At 48.0% G+C, this 27944-nt stretch overlaps 2 protein-coding genes across 11 annotated transcripts in view; both read right to left on the bottom strand.

Moving 5' to 3' along the window:
- Positions 1 to 5327, bottom strand: part of IPO9 (importin 9) — a 43465-nt gene extending 38138 nt beyond the window's left edge. For both annotated transcript variants that reach the window (XM_087424290.1, XM_087424291.1), the window contains exon 1: positions 5150 to 5327. In XM_087424290.1, the coding sequence (XP_087280416.1) occupies positions 5150 to 5312 (163 nt within the window). In that variant the 5' untranslated portion in view covers positions 5313 to 5327. The remainder of the gene's footprint in view (positions 1 to 5149) is intronic.
- Positions 5328 to 10190: 4863 nt separating this feature from the next.
- The window catches only part of NAV1 (neuron navigator 1), a 235711-nt gene continuing 217957 nt past the window's right edge, over positions 10191 to 27944 (bottom strand). For all 9 annotated transcript variants that reach the window (XM_087424299.1, XM_087424298.1, XM_087424294.1 and 6 more), the window contains 14 exons: positions 25256 to 25377; positions 21235 to 21431; positions 20771 to 20963; positions 20513 to 20681; positions 20108 to 20205; positions 19853 to 19948; positions 19470 to 19629; positions 18812 to 19047; positions 17909 to 18063; positions 17693 to 17764; positions 17036 to 17232; positions 16530 to 16648; positions 15238 to 15435; positions 10191 to 13571 (listed from right to left, as the gene is read on the bottom strand). In XM_087424299.1, coding sequence (XP_087280425.1) covers positions 13476 to 13571; positions 15238 to 15435; positions 16530 to 16648; positions 17036 to 17232; positions 17693 to 17764; positions 17909 to 18063; positions 18812 to 19047; positions 19470 to 19629; positions 19853 to 19948; positions 20108 to 20205; positions 20513 to 20681; positions 20771 to 20963; positions 21235 to 21431; positions 25256 to 25377 — 2108 coding nt within the window. In that variant the 3' untranslated portion in view covers positions 10191 to 13475. The remainder of the gene's footprint in view (positions 13572 to 15237; positions 15436 to 16529; positions 16649 to 17035; positions 17233 to 17692; positions 17765 to 17908; positions 18064 to 18811; positions 19048 to 19469; positions 19630 to 19852; positions 19949 to 20107; positions 20206 to 20512; positions 20682 to 20770; positions 20964 to 21234; positions 21432 to 25255; positions 25378 to 27944) is intronic.

A 27944-nucleotide genomic window follows, 5' to 3' on the forward strand; every position in this document is an offset into this window, starting at 1 on the left:
ACCCAATTTATTCTGTCTAGACCACATACCCATTAGAAACATGGGGATATCAGTCACCATAGAAGAGTTTCATACCATAAAAATTTTAGTTTACGTAAAAGCTGTATGAAAAATTGTTTACAAGTAGTGACAATGGTGGTGTCTTGTGGATGGTGAGCTCTGTGCTATAAAACTAATGCCCAGAATGAAAAGCCAGAAAAAAACCCTCAAGTTCTCTGATCTGTTTTAAATCTGATCACCACAGCTGCTACCAGCTATTGTTGGTTTCTGTTTAGTAATGAAAACCCTATGTACAGATATTCACTGAACAGACTACACAACATTTTTTGAAGAAATAAAACTAAGTATATCTGTAAAGAAAAGAGTACTTTTATTTACTTAACGTGTGTTGGAGGATTTCTACCTTCGCTGACTGGCGTCTAATGTAATTTCTTTAGAAAGCATTGGAAAGAACAGCTGAATGACTTACTCTGGGATGATTATGGCAGGGAGAACCCAAGAAACACAAACACACATAGCTGTTTTGTTTTGCTTGGAAAGGACCAATTCAGATTATACTAAGATTCAATCTATGAAGTTAAGCCAAAGGGGAACATTCCCAAGTGGGTTGTATGAAGTTAACTTTCTAAAGCCATTTCTGGGAAATTTACTTTCTCTAGTTCCTTTCCCAAGGTCAAATAAGGATAGTCCCACTCTGTTAATCTGGGTTTTCCCCCCGACCCCAGGTTCTTGATTATACCTTTAATCCAATCCAAAACGGTATCCTCAGACTTCCTTTCTAAGAAATCCTTCCCTCTTTCCTTAACTCATTCTCTGGTCTTTTAGTCTTTTGCCCCCCTCTCTTGTTATCCCTGCACCCCTTTCTCTCCTTTCATCCCATTAGGCAAAAATATTACCTACTAACACTTGGCTTAGAAGGGAAGATCCAAGCAGAGCATGGAGGATGAAGCGTAAGTCAAGAAATATACACTACTGCTCTAAGGGTCTACTAGAGAGACAGGAGACTTGGACAGTCAGGGAAGCTACTAGCAGGAAGAAGTGTGAACAGGGGTTGTTTGGGGAAGGAGGAAGTTCTGAGTAGAGCTCTGGAGAAGCCCCTTTTTTCTCATGGGGATTGGTAAGCACCACAAAACCACAGCTGAAAGGAAAAAGAAAACTCCACCACTGGCCTTTTTCCGAGCGTGGCCGCCTTCCCCTTGGCTCAGTGCCCGCCACATGCCCAGGAGCGCGTCTGGATCCTTGAGGGGCTCCCTTCGCAGGTGACAGTGCTTACGCTATACTGTAAGAGAGCCAGAAAAGTGCCCATGAGAACCCGAAAGCAAACTTCCATCCAGCAGGATCATCTCTCTAGGCATCTAAGATGGGGGGATCAATATGGATAGCAGGCAGCACCTGAATGCCAGGAAAACTGAGGGAGAGATAATTGCCCCTCCCCAGTTCAATATAGTGGTGGTGGAAGGAAAGAAAAAAACGTATTTTCTGTGACATACCTGCTGGGAGCAAGACAGAAAAGACTAAGTCAAGGCCAAATGACAGCGGAAAATGTCTTCATTTCTAACAGACAAAAAGAGAACTTAAAGAAGACAATGACCTAGGGTCTAAACCCAGTTATATAAGAAAGTCTGTGCTATGCTGGCCTGGAGAATTAAAGCTTGTCATGAACACAACTCATTTCACCACCTGGGTGATGCGGCTCTTAGAGGAAAGTAGACAGAGAAGAAAAAGAAGGAAAAAACTGCATTCTAAGATTAAAAAAAAAAAAGGTAAAGCATAAATACACCAAAAATAAAGAGCTGACATTCTCAAAAGTCATGATCTTATCATAAGTCAAACAAAAGAGAGTTGATGAAGCTGAGTAGAGAACATTAGACTTTGAGGTAAGAGATCTTTGGTAGTTGATAACCTTTCCAGTCTTTCTAATTACTATGTTCCTAAAATGCTTGATATGACCCTATTAAATGAAATGGAATTAGAAGACTGCTCTAACAGATCAAAAAGCCTTTTATTTTGACTCTATTGAGGCACAACTAAATTCCTGCAAACCCTGCTGATCAAACTCAAAATCTCAATCCTCCTAAGGAAAATGAAAGGATACTAATTATCTGCTGGAATACTGTATAACATAGAACTTCCAAACTTTCAAGTGATGTGCTTCTCAATTTAGGATGGGAGTGCTATCTGAAGAAGGTGGTTAGTGGCACCATCTTCTTCTCTAAACTTGTTAAATACACTGTAATCATCAGAAAGGTTTTCTGGGTTTCCCTCAGATTCCAAGTGACTAAAGAAAATGGCAAACACAGGGACTCGAGAAAATCATTCCAGGACATGAAGTGATGAAACAACCTATCCTGATCCTTTCAAAATTGACCCACTATGAGTCAGGTGAATCTCTCAAATATATACACTTCCTTGGCTTAAGAGAATAGGCTCCCATTGTGGAAAACATGATAACTAACTATAGGCAAGTTATTTCTTGGAAAATATCTGCTGGCAGACTAAAGGACTAGGATGTACCTTGGGCTTCAGCAACCCCAATTTTCTAAGATAACTGCTTCTCAAAGTCTCCTCTACCCCAGAATCTGGTCAGAGCATGTCAACCTCTCATCTGTCCATTTAACAGGGAGTTGAAAATTTACTCTGCCCTTTCCCCCAAAATTAAATTAGAGCTTCTTTCACTTAATCCTCAAGACTAGGGAAGGAAGGTGGCACACTAGTTTGTCAAAGGGAACAGACTGGTTAGTCTTAAGGATCAGTTGGGACCAGTCTCCCATGTGAGACAATAATAAATGGCTCACAAAGACAGTGTGGTTATTTGAGGGGACAGAGGATCTAGAAACAACTGGATTTGGTTGTCAGCTGACCTTGGGCCCCAGAGAACCAAGACAGGATCAAAAGATTACCAGAATACAAATAACAGACACCAACCCCCAGATTTCTCATTAACTTCAAGTTTTAAGGAAGCATGTTTCCTAGGACCAGAAAGCAAAGTTTCTTCCACTAGAGTAAAACTAAAATGTGAAGCAATTCCAAAGGAGTGGAAAACTATCTGTTCATTCATTTGCAAGAATGGCTCCTCACCTTGGCCTGCAGGGTGTTCTAATGGCAGGAGCAGCGTCCTGCCAGTTTCATCAGGTCAGATGGCTAAATCCTGGCCGGGAAGCCAGGAGCTATATATTTTCATGTAAAGAAGGGCAATGGCGAGTGGAGAAGAAACTACTGACCATGTTAATTTAACACCTGAGATTCAGACAGATTATAAAACAGGAGGTACTCTGGACCCCCGGCAAAAAATAACTTGTTCAAGGCCACAAGAAGAGAAGCAAGGTACTGTATCTGAGAAACAGGTCTCCATCCTCCATCTAAAAATAAGTTAACGAAGGGGGTGAGTTTCTATAGTTTTTAAATAAACATAAGGAGTCAGGCTATTTAAAAACAGAAACAGCCTCCAAACGGTCCAAAGCACCACATTCCACTGGAGACTTGATCCAACCCTGTCCATCACATCCTAAACCTGTGAACCTGTGGGTCATATGCCTTCCTCCTAGACCACTGATACAGGTCACTGTAACAAAGCCTTGCTATAGGTCTCACAGCATGCCCAACAGCACAACACCAGTAAATTATGGGGTGTGTGTGTGTGTGTGTGTGTGTGTGTGTGTTTCAATCCACTCCCATAAGTGGCCTAGGTCTAAGGCAAAATCCTGCATTTCTGCTTAATTTTTTATTTCAAGACCCAAAAAAGATGAAGTGAGAGACTAGAACTTCAAAAAGACTTCAAGAAGTTTCTAAGTGACTTTGCCTAGATGAGACCATGGCACTGGCTAGAGTGGAAGGGATCAGAGCCCAAGTGGTGCTGTTGCTGGACAGTTTAAACAAGAGCCAGGGTTCACCTTTCATAGGAAGGCGCTGGACATGTATTTGGGACACCAGGAACGTTGGGTATCATTCAGGGAAGGCAACGGACCCTCACCTTCATTCAAGTAGTAACCTGAAAGTGATGAGGTTCCTTTGTCACTCTTCCTCCTTGCTGCCCAAGGGAGGCAGAGACATGAATGTGAATCAAGGATTTCCCTTGGGAAGCTGTGATAACTCCTTCAGGTCAATCTACACACGGCTCTCAAACAGTTTTCTCCTACCTGGTGGTTGCTCCTCTTGTAGGGTCTCACATTTTACAGAACAATGACAAGTACAACTAGGCCTTCAAAATGGTCCTTAACCTGTGAGATCGCAAATCTCAATGCATTTCCAACAGAGGGAAATTCGTTTTCAACAGCTCACATTGTGAGAATATAAAGTTAAATTTAAGGGATACTTGTCTTAAATTCTTTTCGTAAAACTCTTAAGTCCAGTAGGAGAGCCAACTCAAGGTTTTGAGTGTGACTGTCAGACCCGGGACAACTTCCCGCGTCTCAGAAGAGCCTTTAAGAGGCGGTGGAGACGTCCTGCGGAGCTGGGGGATTCTGAGGATCTGGAGTCCTCCCAGTGGAGCCCTGAGAGACCAGCACATTCTTCCAAAAAGGCCAAGAGGCTTCTCCCTCCTCCTGCTTCAGGATCACACTGTTCTTTGTGGAGCGGCCACCCCGAGCCTGGTGAAAGGCCCACTCAGCAGGAAAGTGACGGAGCACCCCGAACCCGGAGTTTCTTTTCTCCTCCATCACTTTAAGACATATCACAGGAGGATGGGGACAAAGAATCAGAGACAAAGGATAGTCGGTTCCTCCCAACGGAACCGCACACGGAGGCATTTAAGAAATGCGAGTTACTGTGAAAACGGACGGAGAGAAGTAGGGTCAGGAAGGGAAGCGGCTGCATGCGCGTTTATTCGATTTCTGGGAAGACACGGGGAGGAACCGCCACCGGCCAGGCTCCGAAATCGGAGGCGGGCCCTGGAGAGCAGGACCACGCTCGGGAAGCGCCTCCCAGGCCCTGCTCCTCCGCTCCCCGCGCCCGGCCGGGACCCCGCGGTGCGGAGAGGAGGACCGGGTCCCGACTCGGTCATACTCGGCAGGCGGACCGCCCGCCCGCGGGTCCCGGCTCCACCCGACCCCTCCCCGGCGCCTCCCTCGCGGGGACCGACGCGGGAGCCTCCCTCCCGTCCGCCCTCTCCCGCGCTGCGCCGGGCCCTCCTCATGTGGCCGCCCTCACTCACCCTCCGTCACCTCCAGCACCTTGATCTGTTCCTCGGCCGCCGCCCGCACCTCCTGCACGGGCGACAGGATCCCGGTGAGCGTCTCCACCAGCGCCTCCTTCAGGCCCTGCGCTACCGGGCCCGGCAGCCCCGACGCCGCGCCCGCCGCAGCCGCGGCCGCCATCTTTCCTCCTCAGCCCGCCACCCCGCCGGGACCCGCCGCCGAGGACGGCTCCCGCGCGCGGCCAATCCGCGAAGCGGCGCCTGCGTACGGGGTCGGGCGGGGGCGAGCGGGTCGGGGAGGGGGTCCAGGCCTCCGCAGACAGCGCCTCCTGCCGCCTGGACGAGAACTGCACCCTTGTCTGCCGGAATCATGTAGGATTGACGTGAAAACCGAGCCCCGTACGGGACAAGCGGCTTTCCTAAAGAGGACTTGGAAGCAAGGCCGTGACATGTGACTTCAGATCCACAGATCTTTCGGGTGTTGGGAGAGAGGACGTGGGATGGGGATGGATGTAGAGGGCTTTAATAGCTCCTATTTTAAACCAAACTTTTTTTCCCTAAACACTGAAAAAATGTTGGCCCAGGTGAGTCTCTTCCTCTCTTAGCCTCAGGATTCCAAAGGGAGGGGGAAAAGAAACTGAAGTGGACGGGCACTGAGGTGTGGTCACCTTCCAAAGCCAATGTCTTGGTTTTCCAGCCTAGGTGAGCCCAACCCCCAAACTGGAACTTGGCCGGCCAGGAGAGAGCAGCTCCGTGCGTAAGGGCATTTCCTCCACTGTCAACACTTCTATGACTATTTGAGAATGAATCCTATTAGCTGAGAATGTATAAATTTTTTTTTCCCCAGAGAAATTATGGCTGGACATTTAAGGGGTGGAGGGACGAGAGTTGGTTAATATGGATGTCCCAGGCTGGTCGTGGGAAATGGCTCAGGTATAGAGATGCCCCTCAATACTGGAGCAAGTGGAGGGAGTTATCCGAGGGGTCGAAAATGCAGGACAGCGTGGTGGCAGAGGTTGGAATAGCGTATGTTCTTGGAGTGGGAGGTTCTAGAACAAAGAGGAACAGGTATTTCTTAGAAAGCTGTTCAGGTTGAGTGCCTTAAAATGGTTTCTAGGAACCGTCTCAATCCTAAGTGGCAAAGGAAACCAGTTAGCAATTCTTGGCTCAGTTGTAAGATGGTGGATGCTAAATTGATAACAATCAGGGTTTAGGTCACCAATCTGAGGATTCTTCCAAAAGAAAGACTCCTCGATTTATTTTGAGGTGAACTCTAAACACATTTGTCACCTCCCGTGTTAGGGAGCAGAGGTCGGTTGTGTTACCACAACTATTTCACAGGGAAAAGGTTGCTTCTTTCTTCAGTTCCATAGTAGGGAATAGGAAGACTTCTCACTTTCCTTCTCTCAGTGGCCAAGGGAAGGTGAACTCCATTAGAATAGGTTAATTAGAATTAGGTTAATTCACTTTTATTCCCAAAAGAAAGCTTAGGGAAGTCCAGTGGGTGGTATGTTTTCAAACATTGTGGCAGTGGATGGAGGACTCAAGAACCCAAGTTTGGGGCTGGACATTTCGAGTTTTGGTGATGGATGCTATGTCCACAGTGTGCAAGCAGGAGTTCCCCCCAACTCCCAAAGGGGTCAAGAGACTCCTGCTTAGGATTTGAGGATGAGACATTTCCGGGCAGGTGGGTTTTACCTCTAAGGTTAGGCAAACAACCACGAGCGGTCTCACCTTCCAGTTCGAGGAAGGGGCCACAGGAAGTGGAGACAGAACCAGATAGAGAGGGAGCTAGAGAGAACCAGTGGACAGTACAGGAGATAACTTTATTGAAACACAAATGGCATCGAACAGATGAATCTTGCTGGGAGGAGACATGCCTAATGGACAGAGGGCCCAGATGAGGGGATGGCCTCTTCAGCTGGCCCCAGCATGGATTCCATTTTCAACCAATTTGTGATTTAAAATGAATTACTGAGGGGACAGTCCCGCTCTCTTCCTGATTGTTACCGCAGCTATATACAACAGGTTGCTTTCCAGGTTGTTTTGCTTCTCTACATTGGATATAAAAGGGGGTCGATTGGAAGAGGGGAGGGTCAGATGAGAAAAAACATAAACACACAGACACACACATATCCTGGTTTTGGGTTTTGTGCTCAATAAATTAAAAAAAAAAGTGTTGCAAAAATTCCTGCCCACCTTCCACCTGAGGTTCGCCATGCATTTGAGAAAGAAAGACTCCATCACATAAACAGTGCTGCCTAAAACCGGATGGGGAGGGGAGAAGGAAAGGAATCTAGCAGGGGTGGGAATTTATTGTAAAAAAGATTATTCTGTTAAAACAAAAACAAAAACACAAACACAGCAGGAAGTGGGAGGCTTCTGCACAGCAGCAGCACAGAGACCAGCTGGGTATGGGGCTCTTGCCTTATCATCAGACGTCTCCGGTCTCAGAGAAATGGCAGGGAAGCAGGAAGATCCCACAGGAGATGACCAAAGGACCCATCGCCTGCCTTCTGGGGGTGAGGGGTGATTTTAGTGCAATTGTTTTAGACTCTCCTTCCTCTGTGGCTTAGTTCCAGAGCTCAGGAGGACTGGCATGCTTGTCTTCCACCCACAAGCTCTCTCCCAGGGAAAACAGACAAGTTTGAAACAAAACCAGCTGTCAACAGCCTCATCTCCCCCATGGCCCCATCAGCTGGAGTCAGTGAGTTTGGAAAGATCCAAAGCTCCTTTCAGATTTTTAAAGGGTTTTATTCTCTGGCCATGGCTGGGGAGTTGTGTATCTGAGTCCTGGTGTGGGGAAAGGAAAAGGGGAGCCCAAGGACTGAGGTGCCCCAGGACTGTGCCTTCATCGAGCTGAACTCTGTCCTGTGAGCCAAGTGGAGCATGGAGAGGGGCCTCCGTGGGAGACAGCATCACGGCTGTCTGCCGCATTGGGAAGGAGGTTCTGGCCAGGTTCTCAGACCTGCAGAGCCCAAAACTGGAGTAGGGAGGGGGATGTTCCTCAGACAAGTTGTCATGGAAATACAAAGGAGGTGTTTTGACTTTTCTCATCCTGTTACATAATCGGAAAAGGCTCACAGTAGACACAAGTAATCCAGAGAAGAGCGATCTGGAAGAGACTTCCAGCTGCTGTCTTCTGTGGGAGCCCCTTAGTGTGCCAGCCAGACACTTCAGAGCCATGGGATTTTTCTCTGAAGGTTGTGTTCAACTAGGAGAGATGCAAACATCCTGCTAACCTCAGCCCAAAGGCACACATACCTTTTCTTTCTGTGTTAAATAAAAGGAGAACCAGAAACATAAAGAAGCATGAGAAAGGTAACTTTGGAATTAATGTTGATGTCTGCATTATAAATAGGACCTTCTTATTCTAGGTCCCAAAGCTCCTCAGTGTGGGGCCTCTGATACTTGGCTTTCCCTCTAAAACAGTGAATTTCAGACTGTAGTGTGCATCAGAATAACCAAGGGGTTTCATTACAACACTCATTGCCGGGCCCTCTCCCCAGCTTCTGATTCAGTGGGTCTGGGATGGGGCCTCAGAATTTCACTTTTAACAAGTTCCCAGATGCTGCTGATACTGCTGGAAACACACGTTGAGCACCACTGCTTTAAGAAATGAAAGAGCTGAATCAAGGAACCAGCTGCTCACTTACTTCCATGACCACTCTTGTCATAGAAAATGCTCCATGGCATAATCGTTAAGAAAACTAGCCAAAATATCAAACTGGGAGGACCCAGTATACACAGGTTTAGTTTTCAACTGTATTGGTCTCTCTGCAGCTTCCAAATTTCTACTGGTGTCCTCACTTTGAGACTATACCATCTTCCAGTTTGCTTCCATCTTTCCCAGGGTCTGTGGCTGGCAGTGCTTGCTTCCATGGCTAGGCTGAGCATACAGGCACACATGGCCCCTTGGCAGTGGGGGGAGCTAAGTGGGTGGCCCCACATATCCCTGATCAGGTTGATTGAGGACTCGTGAATACATAAAGCTGATTCAATTATAAAGGGCAATATCTTCAGGCTTTGGCCTTTTGGGAACACAGTGTTCCTGGGACCATTTTGTTACTTATGGCCTCTTTAGTGGGGCCATGAATCAGAACTCGCTAGTAGCTATTGGTCATCCTAAGAGTGTCCCAGCATTCCACTAGTATATCCTTCTCCATGAGTAAACTCTGCAAAGCACATTTCACCTCATCACTGGGGTTGGCTCATAAAGTCTACTTATTAGCTTCAGCTTAGCTAAGGCCCAGGAGGAAGGAAAGGAAAGAAAGGTATGATGAGGAGCTACATCTGCTGACCACGATCCCTTCAGCACTTGAGCCCTTGTGCTGTGTGGTTAGGACAAGACCAACTTCCTCTCCCAAACACCTTGCAATAAAGAACCCTAAAGCCCCACGTAGGCTCTCCTTGATCCTGGTTTGCATGACCAAGTCCTACTCAGTCAGGCAAACTTCACCTGGGTGCAGGGTTTCTGTAGATGGGTGCTGTCCCAAGTGGTGACGTGAGGTGTCTGTGAGAAACTGCAGGCTGCCACTGCTCCCCTCCTACTCTGCTGGAACCCTAGAGGAAACAGTTACCTCTCAGACCACTCCAAATAGTGTGACCCTTGTCTCAGGGAGCTAGAAGTGAAGAGACGGTGAGGTTAAATCTACTCAGAGTCTTGCAAACCAGGAAACCCAGAAGGCAAGAAATGAAATGAAAAAAAAAAAAAAAAATCACTATTTTGTCTTAAGTCCTTAAGGAGTATGGATAGATTAGTTAGAAGGTTGGTGATTCAAGCCAAAAACTTGGCATGCTAGCCAATAAGGACTTCATTGTAAGGTCTCTCCGTGGACTTTTTGCAAATCCTTCTTCCCTGCCAGCTTCTAGCTTCCCAATGGTTAGACTACATAAAAAAGACATTGGTCTCAGGATTCACATAAAGACAGAGAGATAAGCACCGTAGAGCTGCCACAAAACACAGATTTTAAAAAAATACTCTATGAAGCTTCAGAAGATAGACAACAGTAACAGCAAACTGCTCCTGTGAGAGAAAGAGACACACACAGACATCAGGTCCCATATAAGCCTCAATTACCTAGTATTTTATTTGACGCCTAGGCAGGGATGGAGAAACAAATACACTGGACAGAACATGTTGGTCTTCTTCATCCAGAAACGAGAGGGACTCTGCTGAGGAACCTCTCCTGGAGCTGTGGCTCTCTCCCCAGAGGTTAGTGTTGGGTATTGAACCATGTTGTCTGCGAGCCAACTTTGGTGAGGAATGGAGTTGGGGGCTGGAGAGGAAGGGCATAGCACAAATTCCAGTATTAGGTAGGCTGGATTCTTCTGAAGGTGCTGGGGGTGGGTTGAGAATTTAGCTATGGGACCCAGTTTCTCTTTTTTGAGGGACCCCGGTGGTCTCCACCAAGAAGCAGGTGCGTAGGTAGGAGAACGCTGTGGATTTGCTCTTGCCATTAATTTCAGGGCAGCGAGGGGGAGCTCAGGTTTTCCACTTCAGAGAAGTCTGGATGAGCGTCCCAAGGGGTTATAGCACCATGAGGAGGCTCAACCTTCTGCAGTTGCCACATACCCATGATTCCTTGGTGAGATGACTGATCCCCACAGTGAGGTGCCCAGGTGTGCAGCTGTAAACAGGGTCCCAGGCTCCAGAGGGGAAGCTGAGGCTGCAATACCACCTCATCAGATGGGATCACACTTTCTGGAGGAAAGCAGCTGGAGACCTGGGCTAAATGCAGCAGTCAGCTGAGAGCAGAAGGTGGTGGATCCAGGAACAGAGATGAGAAGTCCTAACATGAGAGGCCTCCAGAATCAACCTGCCGAGGATCCAAATAAAATTCACGATGGTATCCAGGAAGGCAAGAATCTCTTTGGGGTCTGAGGCAGTTGGAATGGAGGAAGGGGTTCTCCCCTTTCCTCTTTCTCAAGTAGCCAGTAACATCCGTGACAGAAGGCACTGGCTGGGCAGCACCAGAAAAGAGAGTTAAGGGCTCAACCACCTGATCAAGAGTCTGAAACTTGCCACGGGACTGCAGCCAAGGAGAGTGTTCAGAAGAAGCCTGGGTCCAAAGAAGACCCCTCTGGTCCTCCCTCCTTCCAAGTTAGAATGCTCACTCCAGGGCCTCCTCATTCTGCACAGCAGAGACCTTAAGGCAGTGATTTCAGCACCATCCTTGGACAAACAGCCTCTTTCCACCACAGAGTTGCATATCTTACAGCTGGGTTGGTTGGGGGTCTTCACAGCTCATAGATTTAGCAGCAACAGCAATACTAGTCTCCAGCATCGAGGAGCCTGTCAGCCCTGGGAGCTACCAGGTGAATGCAGAAGCTTTCTTGGGGAGCAATGGACCATCTTTTGGACCTAAATGAAAATATTCTGAAGATTCAGAAGCATCTGCTCCTTGCTTGGGTGGGACAGTGATCCAGGTTAGGATGCCCATAGATGCTGATATGGTCTTGTGCTACTTAGGAATCTGCAGAGCAACCACTTGGGCCCAGGCTCATCACAGCTCCCTGATCTGCACAGCCCTGACACTTCAGCCTCACCGGGCAGCTCAGCCTGGATCTGGTCTCACAGGGTCTTTCAGAAATGGAAGGAAGCGGACTTGTCCACTCGAGATAAGCAGGATGTCAGAGTCCTTCAGATTCTATCTTAACTGATCCCAGATCTTCTGCCCTCAAATATGGGACATCTAAACAAAGGCTTCTTTCCAGCTGGCTCCTTGGGTTTTGGTGACATTTCTTAGATGATCCTGAAGGTCTGGATAACAAGGGGATGTGTGCTTAACAGAGGTTAACACTTCCTACTGCGTTGTGAACATAAAGGCCCAAGTCTTATCTTTTTTTTTTAACCAATTGACTGGTACACAGTAAGTACTCTATAAGTGCTTGTTGATTGAAGGAATATAGACTGCCAACCCTGAGGGCAACTTCTGCAAAAGGTGGATCCCTTTGGAAGGCAGATCTTTGCCACCAAATCAAACTCCTTGAGCCTCCTATTCTGATTGGGACTATCTCATATGGATGTCCAGTCCTACATGAATAACAATTAGTAAAGTCCAGTGTGGGATTTTGGACTCCGTCAGGCAAAGGGGCTGCCATCAGAATAGCGCAGTGAGGGGCTAAACAGGCCGCCAGCTAGAGGACTATTTCTCGTCTCCTGGTTTCCTCCAGGCCATGGGGAAGCTTAGAGTAGATCTTCTATCAAGATGCCAGAGGCTGGCAGCTGAGTTCCCAGGCAGAATGTGCGTCTTCTCTGAAGGGAAGTCAAGGTTCCTCTTTTCCCAGTACTTCTGAGCCAATGCTTCATGTCCCACATAAGCCCCAAGGATGCCAAAGATAGTGGCATAGCAGGTGTCTACTGGTGCCAATTAGATGGCATCAGATTCTCCAAAGAAAACCCACTTGGAAAAGCCAAACCAGCCCCTGGAAAGGCAACCCAAATGTCTTGTGAACATGTAAGGAAATGGAAAAGAACAAACCAAAAAAGAAAAGGAAAATAAATAGGCAAATGGGAGAAAAAAATAGAAACAAAACAAAAATAAAAAATAAAAAAGTAGGGTTTATTGACTCTCATGCATGTTAAATTATAGGGTATAAGACAGACTTGTAGTCTTTCTCTGAAGGCTGTCATGTTATTTTTGTGGTTTGGTGACTTCTTAGCTTGGCAGCTGTCTTGTCAACGTCCCCATGTCATCCAGAGGGCAGGGCGGGCAGTGCTCTCTCTACCTTGGCATTGGTTTCCCTCTCTCCAGCTTCATCTTTTCCATTTTTTTTTTTTTTTCCTTTTACAGATTGATTTAAACATTTTCTAAACCACATGCTTCTTTTTCTGGGCTCCAGCCAGATCTCTGGGGGAACAGTTGTTGGCAGTGGTGATGGAACTGGGTAGGGTCTGCGAGAATTCTGGGGAGCTTCTGCCTCCCTCAGATTTCCCCACACAGGACTGTGTCTCTCATAGTTCTTCATGAGAATCAGGAACTACTGCGAGTTTTTTTGATGTCTTCTGAACCCCTCCCCAGAAAGCCCAGGAGTTTGTAATTGACATAGGAAATCAAGGAAAAAGACTCAGAATCATCTTTACCCCAGAGTCATGAGAGGAGGCCAGTAAATGTATCTAGGGGACGTAAGTTCCCAAATTCCACCCCACCAATCCTTATGAGGAAGTTCTCAAAGAGGCAGCACCAAGAACCTGCGCCTCTTCTGTCACCTCCTCCTCCTCCCTTCTGTTCTCCTCTTGGGCTGGAGAGCCAGTGGTCTGGAAGAGGAGAGCGGAGAGGAGGAGCTGACATAGCTGATGTCAGTGTTCTGCTGTCCCAGGGCAACAGTGACTGCTGGACCCTCAAAGCGTTGCCTGGAGGTTGGGGTCCAGGATGGTTTCTCGATCTGGAGACTCAATGTAATTGGCAGCTTCTTGAAGTTTCAGCAGCATGGCCATCTGAAGAGGGGCAAAAAGATGGATTAACGAGAGTTGGGACTTTAAGTCTTACCCACAAAAGGGAAATAAAAAATCTAGATCGTGGGTCTGATCCGTGGTTTGAAAATGATTAAGAGCCCAGAGAGTCTAGAGGCGGTTCATTAAAAAAAGCAGTGATGACTGCTTTAACCCTATTTGTAGACACGCACTTGTGTAACAGATACTCGGGAGTGCCTGGGCTGTACAAGGCACCACGCTGTGAGGTGAGGGGGAATGGCAAACAGAACAAGACCACCTCTGCCTCCAAGGTGCTCATACTCCAGTGGAGGACAGAAGGCCCTCTGTACTTATGTGTATGTTGTATGTACATACAACAAGGTACATACCAGCTAGTACTGGGAAGCATGGGGAAGTGCCAGAAGAAGGTCTCTGTCTAACAACTTGTCCCTCCAATAGACTGTAACCCAACAGCGAGACTCCGTGTTATCATGAACCTGTTTCTCCGAGGCTCACAGACCCTATTGATTCACGTTAAGTCTAAACTCCCCAGGGTCTTTGCCTCCTCCCTCTTGACCTCTTCTTTCCCCTTCCTACTTCCAGTCTGTGACCCTCCACTCCAGCTGACTAAGCTTGGGAGAGTCTCTAGTGAATCTGCCTTCTACCCTTCTAGTTACACGATTATTAACCGTCTTCCAATTTAAAAGCGTTTTTACACACATAACATCTATTTTCAACAAAGTAAAAATTAAAATAAAAATGTATTACGACTAAAGAAGGAGAATTTCTTATTGAGAGGTAAAATTGCAAGGCCATAGGATATGTGCATGTTAAGTTTTCATACAATCTGTCCAATTATCCTCCAAAAAGGTTTCACTAAGGAACACTCCCACCAGCAGAGTGGGAAAGTCCATGCTTACACACACACTACTGTTGCCAACGTGGATGGTCATCTCCTTGTTGAAATATGCATTCCCTCAGTTACTAGAGAGGTTAAGGATCTTTTCATGTTTTTATTGGCCGTTTGCATTTCCTTTAGTCAAATGCCCATTCATATCCTTTATCCATTCTTCCGTTTGGAAGTTTTTGGGAAGTTTTATATGTTCTAGATATCAATACTCTTTTGGTCATAAGCATGGCAAATATCTCCCCCACTTTGTTACTTGTCTCAGCTTGCTTTCCACAGGGGGTTCATGAAATCTTCTGAAGGAAAGTAGTCCTCAGGATACCTCAGAGAGCAGAAATACTGCGCAGCCGTCGGGACCCGTCAGAGAGCGAGGGGCGGAAGCCGTCCCGGGGACCCCCGGAGAGCGAGGGGCGGAAGCCGTCCCGGGGACCCCCGGAGAGCGAGGGGCGGAAGCCGTCCTTGGGACAGGTCAGAGCGGCGGTGGAAGCACAGAGAGCTTGTGTGTTGGCGGCCTGTTCTTTGGCTGATACTCCCACCCGCGATTTGCCTGAATCAGGTCTTTGCTAGAATACATCTTGCTGGCTCGCATTATTATGGAGCTTAAGCCAGGTTGCAGGCATACGATTTGTATGACCCAGGATCCTGCCAGTCAGAGCTCCTCACTGGCCTCATCCTGGCCCTGGCCTTGCTGACCCTCTTCAGCCTCCAGGCCCCCATCAGGGTGTGCATGAAGAGTCAAGTCTGTAATACTCTTACTCTTGCCTTAGAATGGCTTCTACTCACCAGAGGGTCCGAGTCCAGGGAACTTGGGGTGCTGTCTTTGACTGTCCTATCCTCAGGAGGGGAGGCAATGGTGTGAGGGCCCACGGTGGGTGGGGGCAGGTGGTACAGCTTCGATTGGTCTTGTTGGGCTGACGGCCAGGGAAGAGTGTCCCGGACCCACTCCACTGGGTCCTCCCAGGCGGCTTTCTGTCCATGGACCTGGAGAGAAGGAGAGATGTGATCACTGAGAGAGAAGTCCACAGACTAGAGGCTGTTCGTGCAGCCTCCCCGTGGTGTGTATTTCCTCAAATGTAAAGCCTGGAGGCTCCCATCCCCAGGGAATTTTCTTTGAGTTTCCCAACAAAGTAAATAGTTGGCATAAATTGGTAAAACCATTTTAGGGGATAATTTGGAAGACTATGTTAAAACTTAAAAGTTACAAATCTTATGACCCCATAATGTTTTTTTTCAAGTAGGAAATTCTTCCACTTTATTAACAATACCTTCACAAAAGTTTTTGACTTTGTTGAAAACAGATGTTATCTGTGTAAAAATTCTTTTAAATTGGAAAACTATTAATATTAATGCAAAATTAAATGAAATAATGATTTCTGGCATCAGTGCGATAGAAAGCATCTCTAGAAATTTACCATGTCATCAGGAGATATCTTTCCATCACAATGAAAAATTACTTTCACGGACAACACATGACCAGTAGGGTCCAGTTGCTGCAACATAGCTCATTAGTGCCAGAATGGGCCTCAGTGATCATATGCCCTAATTTGCAAGTGAGACAACTGAGAGGTTTAAAAAAAAATGACATCTTCCTTTTGCACAAAGTTCTTATTCTAACTTTTAAAAATTTTATCACATATTTCATATGTCTTCAAAACAATCCAGTGATTTAGGCACAGCAGAATTTATCTCCATTTTTACATATGAGGATGTTAAAAAGGTTAAGCAACTTGGCCCAAGCAACATTTTTATTAGGAATAATCAGGTTTTACTTAATTCTTAGCTCAATTATTTCTCTCTTTGCTCTGATCCCTAGAGAGTGGTCTGAGTTTGGCATACAGCCAGAAGGCCCAGGACTGGAGACACGGCCCCAGCAGCTGTGGTCATCTAGCCCTTTACTGAATAGTGGTTGAAGGCAGGAAAGCAGTGTAGTCTCTCCAGTGCCTTCCTGTACCTGCTAGGAAGGGAACCTCACTAATCTCAGTAGCCCCAGGTCTAACACTGAAGAAATGTGTCTGCTTTGTTAGGTAGGACAGCCTGGCCTTGGCGAATGAGTAGAGTCAGAGGGTAGGGCTCACCTTGATCCCATCCTTGGCTCCTTCTTGTAGGTAGGGAATGATAGAGTTGTTCCACAGGTCAATGAACCAGGTCCGGAAGTCCTCAATGCCAATGGGACAGGACAGAAAGAAGCAAGGGCCTGGGGAAAAAAATGGGGCTGTGAAGATAGTGCCTGACTGGCAATCTCATAAATCATGCTTCACAAGGTGGAAGTGAGGTCAGAAAGTGAGGGGAAGCTTTTAAACACCCTCCTACATATTTTCCCTCCTTTTTTCCATTAATTGTGGGAAAAAATGAAGGAGAGGGGTTAGCTTTCTGATAGTTGAAGTGATTTACCCAAATCATGGTGCTAAGTGTGTTGGGAATGCTTGTTAAGTAATTATGTGGTTCTAAGTCTGAAGCCACAAGGTTTGCAGCTCCTTTACATGCTGAAGACACCAGAAAGAAAGGGTAGCATCCCTCTGGGGTGGCCAAGTCGGAAAAGGAAGCCACCTCCTGACCCCAAGGGGAAGCTGCACCCCAGTACCGATGAGGAAGTCTGAGGTGCTGTGCTTCTCAAGGAAGGTGTGGAGGTGGTACCACAGCTTGGGTACCCAGTCGAGCACCCGGAGCAGCTCCTCCTTGTTGGCATTGATGTCGCTGTCTGACTCTACCAGCTTCCTCCTCAGGTAACGGACCAGGAAACCATTGGCTGGCTCCACGTTGTTGGAGAAAGTCAGCATCCTGCAGCCAGGGGCGGGGAGAGTGGGGTCAGAGTGGCAGTGGGGATGTTGTCAGGTTCATCCCCTGCCAGTCTGTCCCTCCTCTGGCCTGCCTCCCACTGATGCCCGCTTGGTCTCTTCTCAAGTAATAGTGAGGTCAAGAGAACTCCCTGGGCAGGCAGAGCTGATTCTCAATCAGTGACCCTTTTCAGATAACCACCTGACCTCACTGACCCAGATGAGGGAGTGTATAGGCATAGAACCCGAATTCCAGCAACCTAGCTGCGTCTCTCGTAGTTTTGCGGTTCCTCCTCTGCCCTGTAACTGTCATGGCAGATATACCTGCTCTCTTCCGAGCCCATGGCTCTGGCTGGTTCTCCTTCCTCCTGCTCTCTACTGCCTTCTGGTCAGATCCTGGGATTTAACTAGTATATAGACTCTTGGGTAGGGTTGGAAGGTTCGTCCAGGGCCACAGTTCTTACCTGAAGCTCAAGTGCAAGCCGTGATTGGGCGTCATTTTTACAGGCTGATTGGTGGTACCGATAATATATGGACTGTGGGAAGAAAGAAGAAAGAGATCCACCTAGACTTGTATACTTGCTTTCTGCCAGGTGCCCCCAAAAGGAAGCTCATAGGTTGGCCTGGACCGGGCTCCCCTTCTTCCCATTGTGGTGAGTTTCGGCCTGACTCCAGCTTACCATTTGTGGTACTTGCAGGTCAGGGCCCCATTGACCAGCTCACTGATGGAGCCTGCTTCACTCAGGTCATCCAGGAGGATCACCAGGGGCACGTCTCCAATCCCTGTTTCCCGGTCTATCTGGTTGGCCAGGTTGGAGAGATACAGCTGCAGATCCTGGAACAGAAGCAGGCAGCAGGTTAGCACTCAGGAGTCGTGAGCACGTGGGTCAGCCTTGGAAAGAAGGGTTTAGGAGAAGCTATGCTAGTTCTGGGTTTCCCTAGGGCCCTTGGTTCCTGCTTGATGCATTCGCACATTTGACTGTAGAAGCAGAGACTGATAAAACAGTGGTCCCAAAGGCTCTAAGGCAACCTTTGTAAGCAGGGGCCCCTAAATCCCCCAGAGGTGGGGAACACGTGCTATTTCCTAAATGGACTTTCATGGGTTGGTCCTATGAACTCTTCCAATGGACATGTCTCCCCCAGCTGAGAAGCCAAGATGTGAACCAGCTCCAGAGTGTTAGGGTGTGCCTAAGAGACTTCAGGATTTTGCAGGGGATAGTACAAGATGCAGCACTTAGTTCTGAGTGCTTCTTCCCAGAAAGACCAAAGTTAGAGAGTGATACTGAAAAGAGAGGTGGACGGAAGAAATAACAGACACGGGATGGGACGGACAGGGTCAGAGGAGAGGGAGGTGGCAGTGAGGAGGATGCAGTTTAGTCAGTGATCAACCGAAAGGAAAGGAGCTCAACAGAGGCAGTGGGTGAGAAGACAGAACGGAGAGGAAAGCACGGAAAAGGGGGAGGAAGGTTAGGCAGACGAGAGGAGAGGGGAAAAGGAAATGACGCGGTGGGAGGGGTCTGGGAAGGCGCTGGGGGAAGCTGAGGCCTGGACAAAGGCTGGTGGGGGTCTCGGGAGGCACCCACCTTGCAGGACTGCTGGTGCATGTTGAAGGTGCTGACGATGCCCTCGGTGACCTCGCGGCCGGAGCGCTCCACTAGGTACTCGGCCAACCGATTGGTCAGGTAGGTCTTGCCCGTGCCACTGGGGCCCGAGAGGACAAGGCGCCGGTGCTTGAGCAGGAGGCTGATGTAGTGCTGCATCATTGGCTTGGGGATCAGTGTCTCAAACACCAGGCTGTCGACGCACTTCTCCTTCAGACCTGAACCCCAGCCCCAGAAAGCACGAGTCTTGACCAGGGCCCTGAGGATGGCAAGTGACCCTGAAGGGCTCTCTTTCTTCATCCAGGAGCCCAATGAGAAAACTCAGAGCCACCTGCCTAGTGGTTCCACGGGAATCCCCTAACCCCTAGTTTTGAAAATGTAAATCTTATTTTTAGGGACATGCTCTGAGCTACAGGTGCGTGGGTGGTATGAGAAACCCAGGCTTGGCAGAAATGTCCCTGGGAATAAAAGTCAGGACTGGGTCCTACTCATGTTTTTGTATCTCACATTACTTAAGCACAGTGACCTTCATATTGGAGCTTCTCAATAAATCCTTATTGAATGAATCATGATGGACCCTCTGACGCTCCTCTCCCTCCATTCACCCCATATCACCACACCCCAAGAGACAAAGACTGACCTTTGAGGGAAACTGATATGTTATTGACACCTCGGCGGCAGGGAGGCATCTCTGGGGGCTCCGCATCCAACACTCGTTTCACGTGGCTGATGCTATAGCCATGGATGGACTCAGTGCTTAGTCCCAGGGTTGAGGCTGGGTCCATCTTAGAAATATAGTCCTGACAGAAGAGAAAGGAAGAAAAAGAAGAAGATGGTGAGAAACACTGCAAAGACACAAACACATGTAAGAGCCACAAGAAAAACAAGCATTAAAGGGAACAAAAGTAGATGGAAAAAGGGAGGAGCGTGCTTTTCCTGTTTAGCATTTCTCCATATAGCATCCAAGGTCCCCAAGATCCCAGTGCCTGATGAGCAACCTCTGTGGGAACATGTACCCTTTACCTTGAACACTTGGAAAACAGCTTCATCCAGCATCTTCCAGTCGACTTTTCCACTGACCTTGCTGCACCCCAGGAAGAATTCCTGCTGCTTCAAGTCCTGTGCGGCCAAGGTGGAAGCATGTGAGCCCCAGGGCAGGTAACTCCAAGAAAGGGAGACCCTCAAAGGAGTGGAGTACTCTGGTTTTGGGGGTATTCAGAGCCCAGATTCTCTTGGATAAAAATGACAGTGTCACTGGCCCTCCATCAAGTTCCTTACCCCTTTGATGATGTGCTGGGGGGGCATCCTCACCACCACCCGAAGGGTCACTTCCTCCTTTGGACCACAAGTGCTGATGCCATCCATAGGTGACAGGTCTGCAGGCAGAAAAGGGACTACCAGTTTTAGAGGCCCCCACAGGCTTTCTAAAACCTTCCATCATTAATCCGTTCCAAATAACTCTTGATTTACCACAAAGAAGAAACAGAAGCCCCAAACTGAGAAGTAAGTAAGGTTAAGGGACCATAACAGCTCTTGGTGTCCCATGGCACTGGCGTCTCCTTGGTTTAGGCTTCGTTACCTTCAGGACCCAAGGAAGATGCCAACAGAGCAAGCAGAATGGTGTAACAGTGACCCAACCCTTTTCTTCCCTCCACCCTATGGGCTCTTCTCCCACACAGGTACCTGTGTCTGTGAGACTTGGGCTGAAAGAATGGGTGAGTGCAAGGCCCAGGGAGCGGTGAGGGGATGATAAAGCCGATGATCCAGGGGCCTGCCCTGGAGTGGTGCCCGAGGAGGGGCCCGGGGCCACCTTCAGCCGGTCATTCTCTGCCTTCAGCAGGTCCACCTCCAACTGTGGCAAGAAAACAGGGAGGGTGGCAGGGCTGGACAGGTCTCTAGCCTTGGCCCTCCCTTTCCTCAGCTCTTGGCCCAGGTACTGACTTGCATGTTGTGCATGGTCTCCCGAAGCTGGTCCAGTTGGTGGGCAGAGTTGAGGGCCTCCAAGCGGATATCTGTAAGCTTCATCTCCTTCTCCCACAGCTCAGAGCGCAGCTCTGACACCTCCTTCTTCTCTGGCTCCTCTTCCTCATTGGCATGGAACAGCCTCGTGTGGGGAGCCGGGTGAGCAGGGCCCCTGTAAAACAGCGAGAGTCAAGCTCGGCTACGAGGAGAAGCGCTGGAGGTACTAGGGGAGACTGAGACCCGTGGCTGGTAGTCTTGGTTCCTCCTGCCCGAAGATGCTCAAGCAGCAGTGAGAGGAAAGAGCCATCTCCTGGTCTCGTCTGCCCAGGGAGAGGTCTGTAGCGGGGTACTGTTAGTTCAGGGTCTGATGGGCTTACTGCCAGCTCTGGCCAGCAGTTTACACTGGCTCCAGGCTGGGTGGCGGGCAGTTGGAGAGCACTTACTCAGTGACATCAATGCCCACAGAGGACGAGTTGGAGGACTTGATGGAGGGCGAGGCCGTCTCTGTGGAACCATGCTGCAGTTTGGGCGAGGAGGGGGCTGAGGAGTCAGGAGTGGCAATCTCCTCGATATCAGAGTAAGAGGAAGCTGACTTGGGTCCCTTTTTTATACTGAAGGCTTTGTTGAAGGAACTTCGAAGCTAGAAAAAAGCAGATCCAGGGAGGGAGACGTCAGGGCTCCACTCTGGGGATGGGGGAGGACTGGTTTGGGACTTCTGGGACAGGTATAGAGGCAGGGGATCTGCTTGCTGTAATTAAGGCTCCCTCTTTAAGGCTTCACTTGATTCATGGGATATGGACGTAAGAGTCGCCTAGAAATTAGGTCTGAGAGAAAGTGGAACCTTCTGTCTCCTGCTGTTGTAGGCTCTGGGAACTTCTGGGGTCTTCTCTCTCCCCTAGGGGAGCTGTGCTCAAGAGGGACAGAGAGAAGCCCCCAGGGGTCACTAGTGTCTCTCTCAGTGATGGAATCCTGCCTTCTCCAGCAGACCAGTACCTGCTCAGTCTAGACCCTTGCTCACTTTGGGCCTCAGGATCTACCTCTGCCCAGGCTCATCAGGCTAGAATCTATTCACCTACCCACCAGAAACTGACAACATGATTCTGTGGACATCGACAGAAGGGAGTGGTGTCAAGTCTCTTTCAGCACATCACAGAATGGTTAAAACAACCAGATATAAAAGCTTCTCCTATTTCCACCAAATGTCGTAGGAGAGGGGATATTTCCCAGCATTTCCTCAGAGTATGTGGGGTAACAGCTTGTTTGATCATAGGAGTCGATGAGCTTGGGTGTTAGGGATGTGAGCTGGAGATGCAAATCAGGGTCCTGGCCCACACCCATCCTCATGCATCCGTACAGCATGCACACACACAGGGACACATGTGGAATGGCAGCAAGAGACAGAGAGTAAAGGAGGGGTCAAAGGCTAAGGGGACAAAGGCAAACCAGACCTCTCACAGTGAGAGAAAAGAGGGGAAATCCGAGGGTCCTCTAAGTGTCTCTCCTGGAGCACAGGAAGGCTGTGGGGTGCTGGCTGGGGCTGACTGGTGGTGTGTGATGGCGTCTCTACTACGTAGGACATAAAGGAGGACCTCTCTGGTTGTGATGAGGATAGGAGTGAGAGAGCATGTGTGCAGGGGACACACGGTCACTGAGCAGTCGGGGCTCCAAGGTACCATAAGGCTCAGTTCTCTGTAGAGGAAAAGCAGACAGCTGACTTGCTTGAGTTGCATAACTTTCTAATTTTCAATCTGATGAAGTCTTCTCTGCACCACTGCATCACGGGAAGCCGTGTGTCTGAGTGTGTGTGAGTGTGAATGAGAGTACACGTATGAAAGTGTATGTGAATGTGTGAATGACAGTGTGTATGAGTACATGTGTGTATGAGTGCATGAGTGCATGTATATACAAGTGTGTGTGAATGAGAGCATGTATATGAGAGCATGTGAGTGTGTGAATGAGTGTATGAGTGTGCATGTGAATGAGTTTGTGCAAGTGTGTGTGAATGAGTGTATGAGTGTGTGTATAACTGTGAGTGTGTGAATGCGAGTGTGTGTGCGAGTGCATGCAGAAAGAGAGCCTGTGACCACATCTGCTGGAGCCTAAGCCCTTTAAGATCACTAAATCCTAGGTGAGCAGAGCGCTCTATGTGTATTCCCAGAGCAGAACTGCCAGGAGGTGTTGACTGGTGTCATATGGTGAAGGATTCCGTGGTCAAATGAGTTTAGGAAACAATGGATCAAGCAAAACGAGACAGGACTTGTCACTGAGGGACATCTCAGAACTTCTATGCGATGTGTGCTGTAGAAATGCAGTGCATTTCCAATTTGATGCTGGCATCACCTTTTTTTTGAGGAAGATTGGTCCTGAGCTTATATCTGTTGCCAATCTTCCTCCTTTTTTCCTTTTGTCTCCCCAAAGCCCCCATAGATAGTTTTATGTCATAGTTGTACATCTTTCTAGTTGCTCTATGTGGGACGCTGCCTCGGCATGGCTTGATGAGCAGTGAATAGGTCTGCCCCCAGGATCCAAACGGGTGAACCCTGGGCTGCCAAAGCGGAGCATGCAAATTTAATAACCACTACGCCACCAGGCCAGGCCCTGGCATCACTTTCTAAGGAGCATCTCAGTAGACTAGTGTGGACCACGCTTGAGGAAATGTGAAGCTAGAGAATCAGGTTGAAGTAATTTTCCTAGCATTTCAGGCCCTTCATATCTGTGCTCACTCCACTCACAGTGCTCCGGCCAGACTGCTTTCTCCCCACCACTGCTCCCCTTGATCAGCCAGTGTCTGTAGAAGGAATGCAGCACACTCCTCTCTGCCTATCGCAATCCCACCGCAGTGTGGCGTTTAGCTCCTCTGTGGTATTTTCCCTGCCTTCTGATATGAGCCTGTCTCTCCATGAACTCCGTTAGCACTCATTGACTGACTTAAACATTCTGGCACCACTGAATTGTCATCAGTTTTATATACAATGTTGTTTTTTGTCTCCCCAGCAATTCTGCAGGCTCCTTGGGGGCTGAGATGACAGACTCCAGTTTTCACAACCTTCACAATGTTGGGACAGAGTTAGGGTGGACCTCAGATGGCTGGTTTGTCACTTAAGTTCTGGGCTCACTTTCCATTTGTCATTTGTCTGAGACTATTCTCTAATCCCTGAAATGTCTTTGCAAACTCCATGGATGCTCAGAAGGCTTTGGGCTTGAGGGTGACTTGAGGGTGCCCTGGCCTGGACCACATCCCTCACCTACCTCTGCCTCATCTTACTCTAGAGCTACATCTGCAGGCTAGACCCAAAGTGAGCTGGCCTCTGGGAAGCATGGTCAAGATAATGTTCGCCCAGTGATTCTTTTCCATTTTGGGCTTCTAGGGGTTGATGGAACAGAAAATAAGAGAGCTCACTTTCTGGGTAGGAGGAGCTCCATTTGACTGCTTTTATAACAGGCTGATTTTGTCACAGGGGAAGATGAGAAGACAGGAGGGAACAGGTCAGGATTCTGTCTGACGTTCCCATTTGGCCCCCAACCAGACCACTCCTCTGTCCTCATGTGGGGCAGCCGTGGATGGACCATGCAGTGGAGCGAGTTAGGTACTCTAGGGTGGTTGTTACGGTTAGTTTCATGAGTGGCTGTTCTTTTTTTAAGGGAGGGGGTTGCTCTGGAAATGGGGAAGGTATGGCGAAGGGAAAGAGAAAATGGGGGAGAGGAACTGGGTCTCTTACCTCATAGACCTGGAAAAAAATAGGGATTTGAAGTCAGCATTTTGAAGGGAAAAAAAAAGAAGCAACACTTAATCACTCATTGCACACAGCTGGTAGCTATCTGCACTACCCCCAGGTTTGCGGCCAGGCTTACTGCACAGGGACAGCGGGACAAGAAGTCCTCTCCAGACCATAGGCAGCAGAGGAGCTGAGAGGGTTTTAGACCTGCCTCAAGAATTTCAGAAGGGTCATCCAAAGTCAGTTTACGGTTATCTGGGGGAAAAAAACCCCAACTATCTCTGGACCAGTCAAAGGTAATATAAAGGTTCCTCTTGAAGTAATCTGGAAAGTTCCACAAATACCTCTCCAAAAAATTGAAGAAAAGGACCTCCAGGAACATCTAGAATGAATGGCTTTGTTCATAAAATCTTCTCTCCATAGTATAGAAGGGGGTGGGGGTGGGGGGGCTGATAGGACATTCCCTTCTGGATATGTCCTTCTGTTGCCCATGCACTTGACCTAATCAGAATGGAGAGCCCAAGGAAGCAGATGTGTATGAGGGATGCAGGGATGGCCTTAGGACAAGCAGGGAAAGACTGGGGGAAAGGGAGAGTTTAGCAGACCTTGCTCTGAGCAGACTCAGCCTGGAGCTTAGTATTAGAGAGACTATATCTTGGTTAATCCTGGAAGGATCTGCTCCCTATGCGGAGGTGGAGGTGGTCCACCATGGTTCTACATAGTGCCCGCCCCAAAAACCTTTACCTACCCAACTCTTTTTTTTCTTTTTTTTTGCATCAGCATCCTTGCCGCTGCCAATGCTGGAATGGCTGGTGATGCTGTTGAGGCTTGAGATGCTATCTGAGGAGTTCTGTCTCTTGATCCGAAGTTCTAGGGGCCAAGTACAAGTAGGAAGAACACAGTCAGGGCAGATTTAAAGATGACAGGAGAGGCTGGCCTGGTAGTGTATCGGTTAAGTTCGCGCACTCCGCTTCGGTGGCCCAGGGTTCGCGGGTTCGGATCCTGGGTGTGGATCAATACACTGCGTGTCAAGCCATGCTACGGCAGCATCCCATATAAAGTAGAGGAAGATGAGCACGGATGTTAGCCCAGAGCCAATCTTCCTCAGCAAAAAGAGGAGGATTGGTAACGGATATTAGCTCAGGGCTGATCTTCCTCACACACACAAAAAAGAAGACAGGAGACTTAAGGCAAGTCTAGCTGCAGAAGGTAGAGGAGAAGGAACCAACCAACACCTAGGTCCACGTTACTCACTCAATTTTTGGATCATTCTTTCAACAAACATTTATTGAGTGCCAACCATGTTTCAACATAAAAACAATGCTCAAGGTAAAAAGGTAGGAAATCATCCCTTTCTCAAGAAGCTCCCAGTCTTGTAGGAGCAGCCGCAGTACATGAACTAGTGAACTCAGCGTGAAGAGGTCTGAGAGGGGCTTCCCTAAAGCTGGCCTCTACGGTTCTGTGGAGACATCACTCTACCGTTTGTCGTGATTTTCTCCAGCAATACTTGGATGCCCGGGCAGCCAAGGCCAGATGCCCTGCATTTAACCTGAATGAGCTTTAGTTTTCTCATCTAGTAGGTAGAAAATCTTTGGCTCCCTGAAGTTTGTAACGGCCCAAAAGATGACCCACTTTTCTGAAACAGGGGAGGAAAGGGTTAACAAAGGAGGTGCTGTCTGAGTCTTGAAAGAACAGAACTTCTTTCAGATGATAGCATTGGAAAAGGTATTTAGGGTTGAAGAAACAGCATATGCAAAGGCCCTGTGCAGGGCCAGAACCTCGGGGATGGAGCAGCACGGGGGCCAGCATGAGAGGATGGTAGAGAGGGGGCCCAGGCCAGGGCAAGGAGAGCCCTACGTGCCTTTTACAGAAGTCTGCCTTTGTGCCACAGGCAATGGGCAGCAGAGGATCTGAAGCAAGGGTACACCATGACCAGATTTTTAAAACTTTTTATTTTTAAATAATTACAGATTCACAGGAAACTGCAAAGAAATGCACAGGGAGGTCCTGTGTACCTTTTACCCCGTCTCCTCCAATGTTAACATCTTGCATCACTAGAGTACAAGGTCAAAAGATATGTTTCTTCCTAGAGCCTACCACAGTAACGAGGAGAAAGACGAAGTGGAGGGAAGCGAGTCTGGAGGCAGGGGGCTGTCTGCTATAGCTCTCTGAGAAACAAGAGCCAGTCAGTGAAGGAGATGTGGGTCATATTTGGTCATTTTCTCACTCTCTCTGTCACCAGAAAAGGATCTTTAAATTCTAATTTTCCCTTCAAACCACAGGGAAAACAAGACCCTAGGATCTGATGTAGGAACTACCTGAGCTCATAAAGCACATGGAAACCCTCTGTTCAATGATTATCCAAACAGGTTTATCACACAACAGAGTCCTCTCAGTTATTTAAAAGGGATGGAAAATTCTCAAGAGAATACACTGAACTGAACTAAAGAATTTTCCATTTGTATGAAAACATATATGTACCTATAGATATTTGTTTGTATATGCATAGGAAATTATTTCTGGAAAGATTCACAAGAAACTATTAGCAGTAGTTACCTCTGGGGAGTGGGATTTGGAGGGGGGTTCAGGGAGAGGGGCTTTGTCTTTTACCATGTACCCTTTTGTGTAGTTTACATGAGGGGCTGGCAACCTTTTACTGTAAAGGCCAGAGAGTTGATACTTAGGCTTTGCAGCCATAGGGTCTCTGTCACAACCACTCAGCAACGCTGTTGTAGCATAAAGCAGCCACGGGCAACATGTAAATTCATGAGTGTGGCTGTGTTCCAGTTAAACTTTATTTAAAAACAGGTGGTGAGTCCGATTTGGCCAGTGGGCCATGGTTTGCCAACCCCTAGTTCACATTTTCCCCCAGAACATGTATTGCTTTTATGATGAAAACAAATTTAATTAAAAATGAGTTCATTAAAAACAAAATGAGGGCCGGCCCCGTGGCTTAGCGGTTAAGTGCGCACGCTCCGCTACTGGCGGCCCAGGTTTGGGTCCCGGGTGCGCACCGACACACTGCTTCTCCGGCCATGCTGAGGCCACATCCCACATACAGCAACTGGAAGGATGTGCAACTGTGACATACAACTATCTACTGGGGCTCTGGGGGGAAAATAAATAAATAAAATTATAAAAAAAACAAAAACAAAAAACAAAATGAAGCACAGCAAAATAAGCATGTGCTATCTATCTATCACCAGTGACTTGGAGGTTCCAATTAGTTGTGAGCCTATAAATTAAATTTTAAAAATAGGCTATATAGTACTTTTAAGAGCAAAAGATGTATTTTAGAATCAAGCAGTCTTCAAAAAGTTAGGAAATCTTTTGGGGCATTTTTAATCTTGTGCCATGCACATTTATGACCTATTTACAAATGAAAAACAGTTAGGCATCACTGCCTTAAGCATTAACTCTTTGAATGCCCCCAGAAA

The sequence above is a fragment of the Ceratotherium simum genome, chromosome 36 (assembly GCF_057802395.1).
Source record: "Ceratotherium simum simum isolate JZ-2026a chromosome 36, ASM5780239v1, whole genome shotgun sequence".
In the NCBI taxonomy this organism is placed as follows: Eukaryota; Metazoa; Chordata; class Mammalia; order Perissodactyla; family Rhinocerotidae; genus Ceratotherium; species Ceratotherium simum.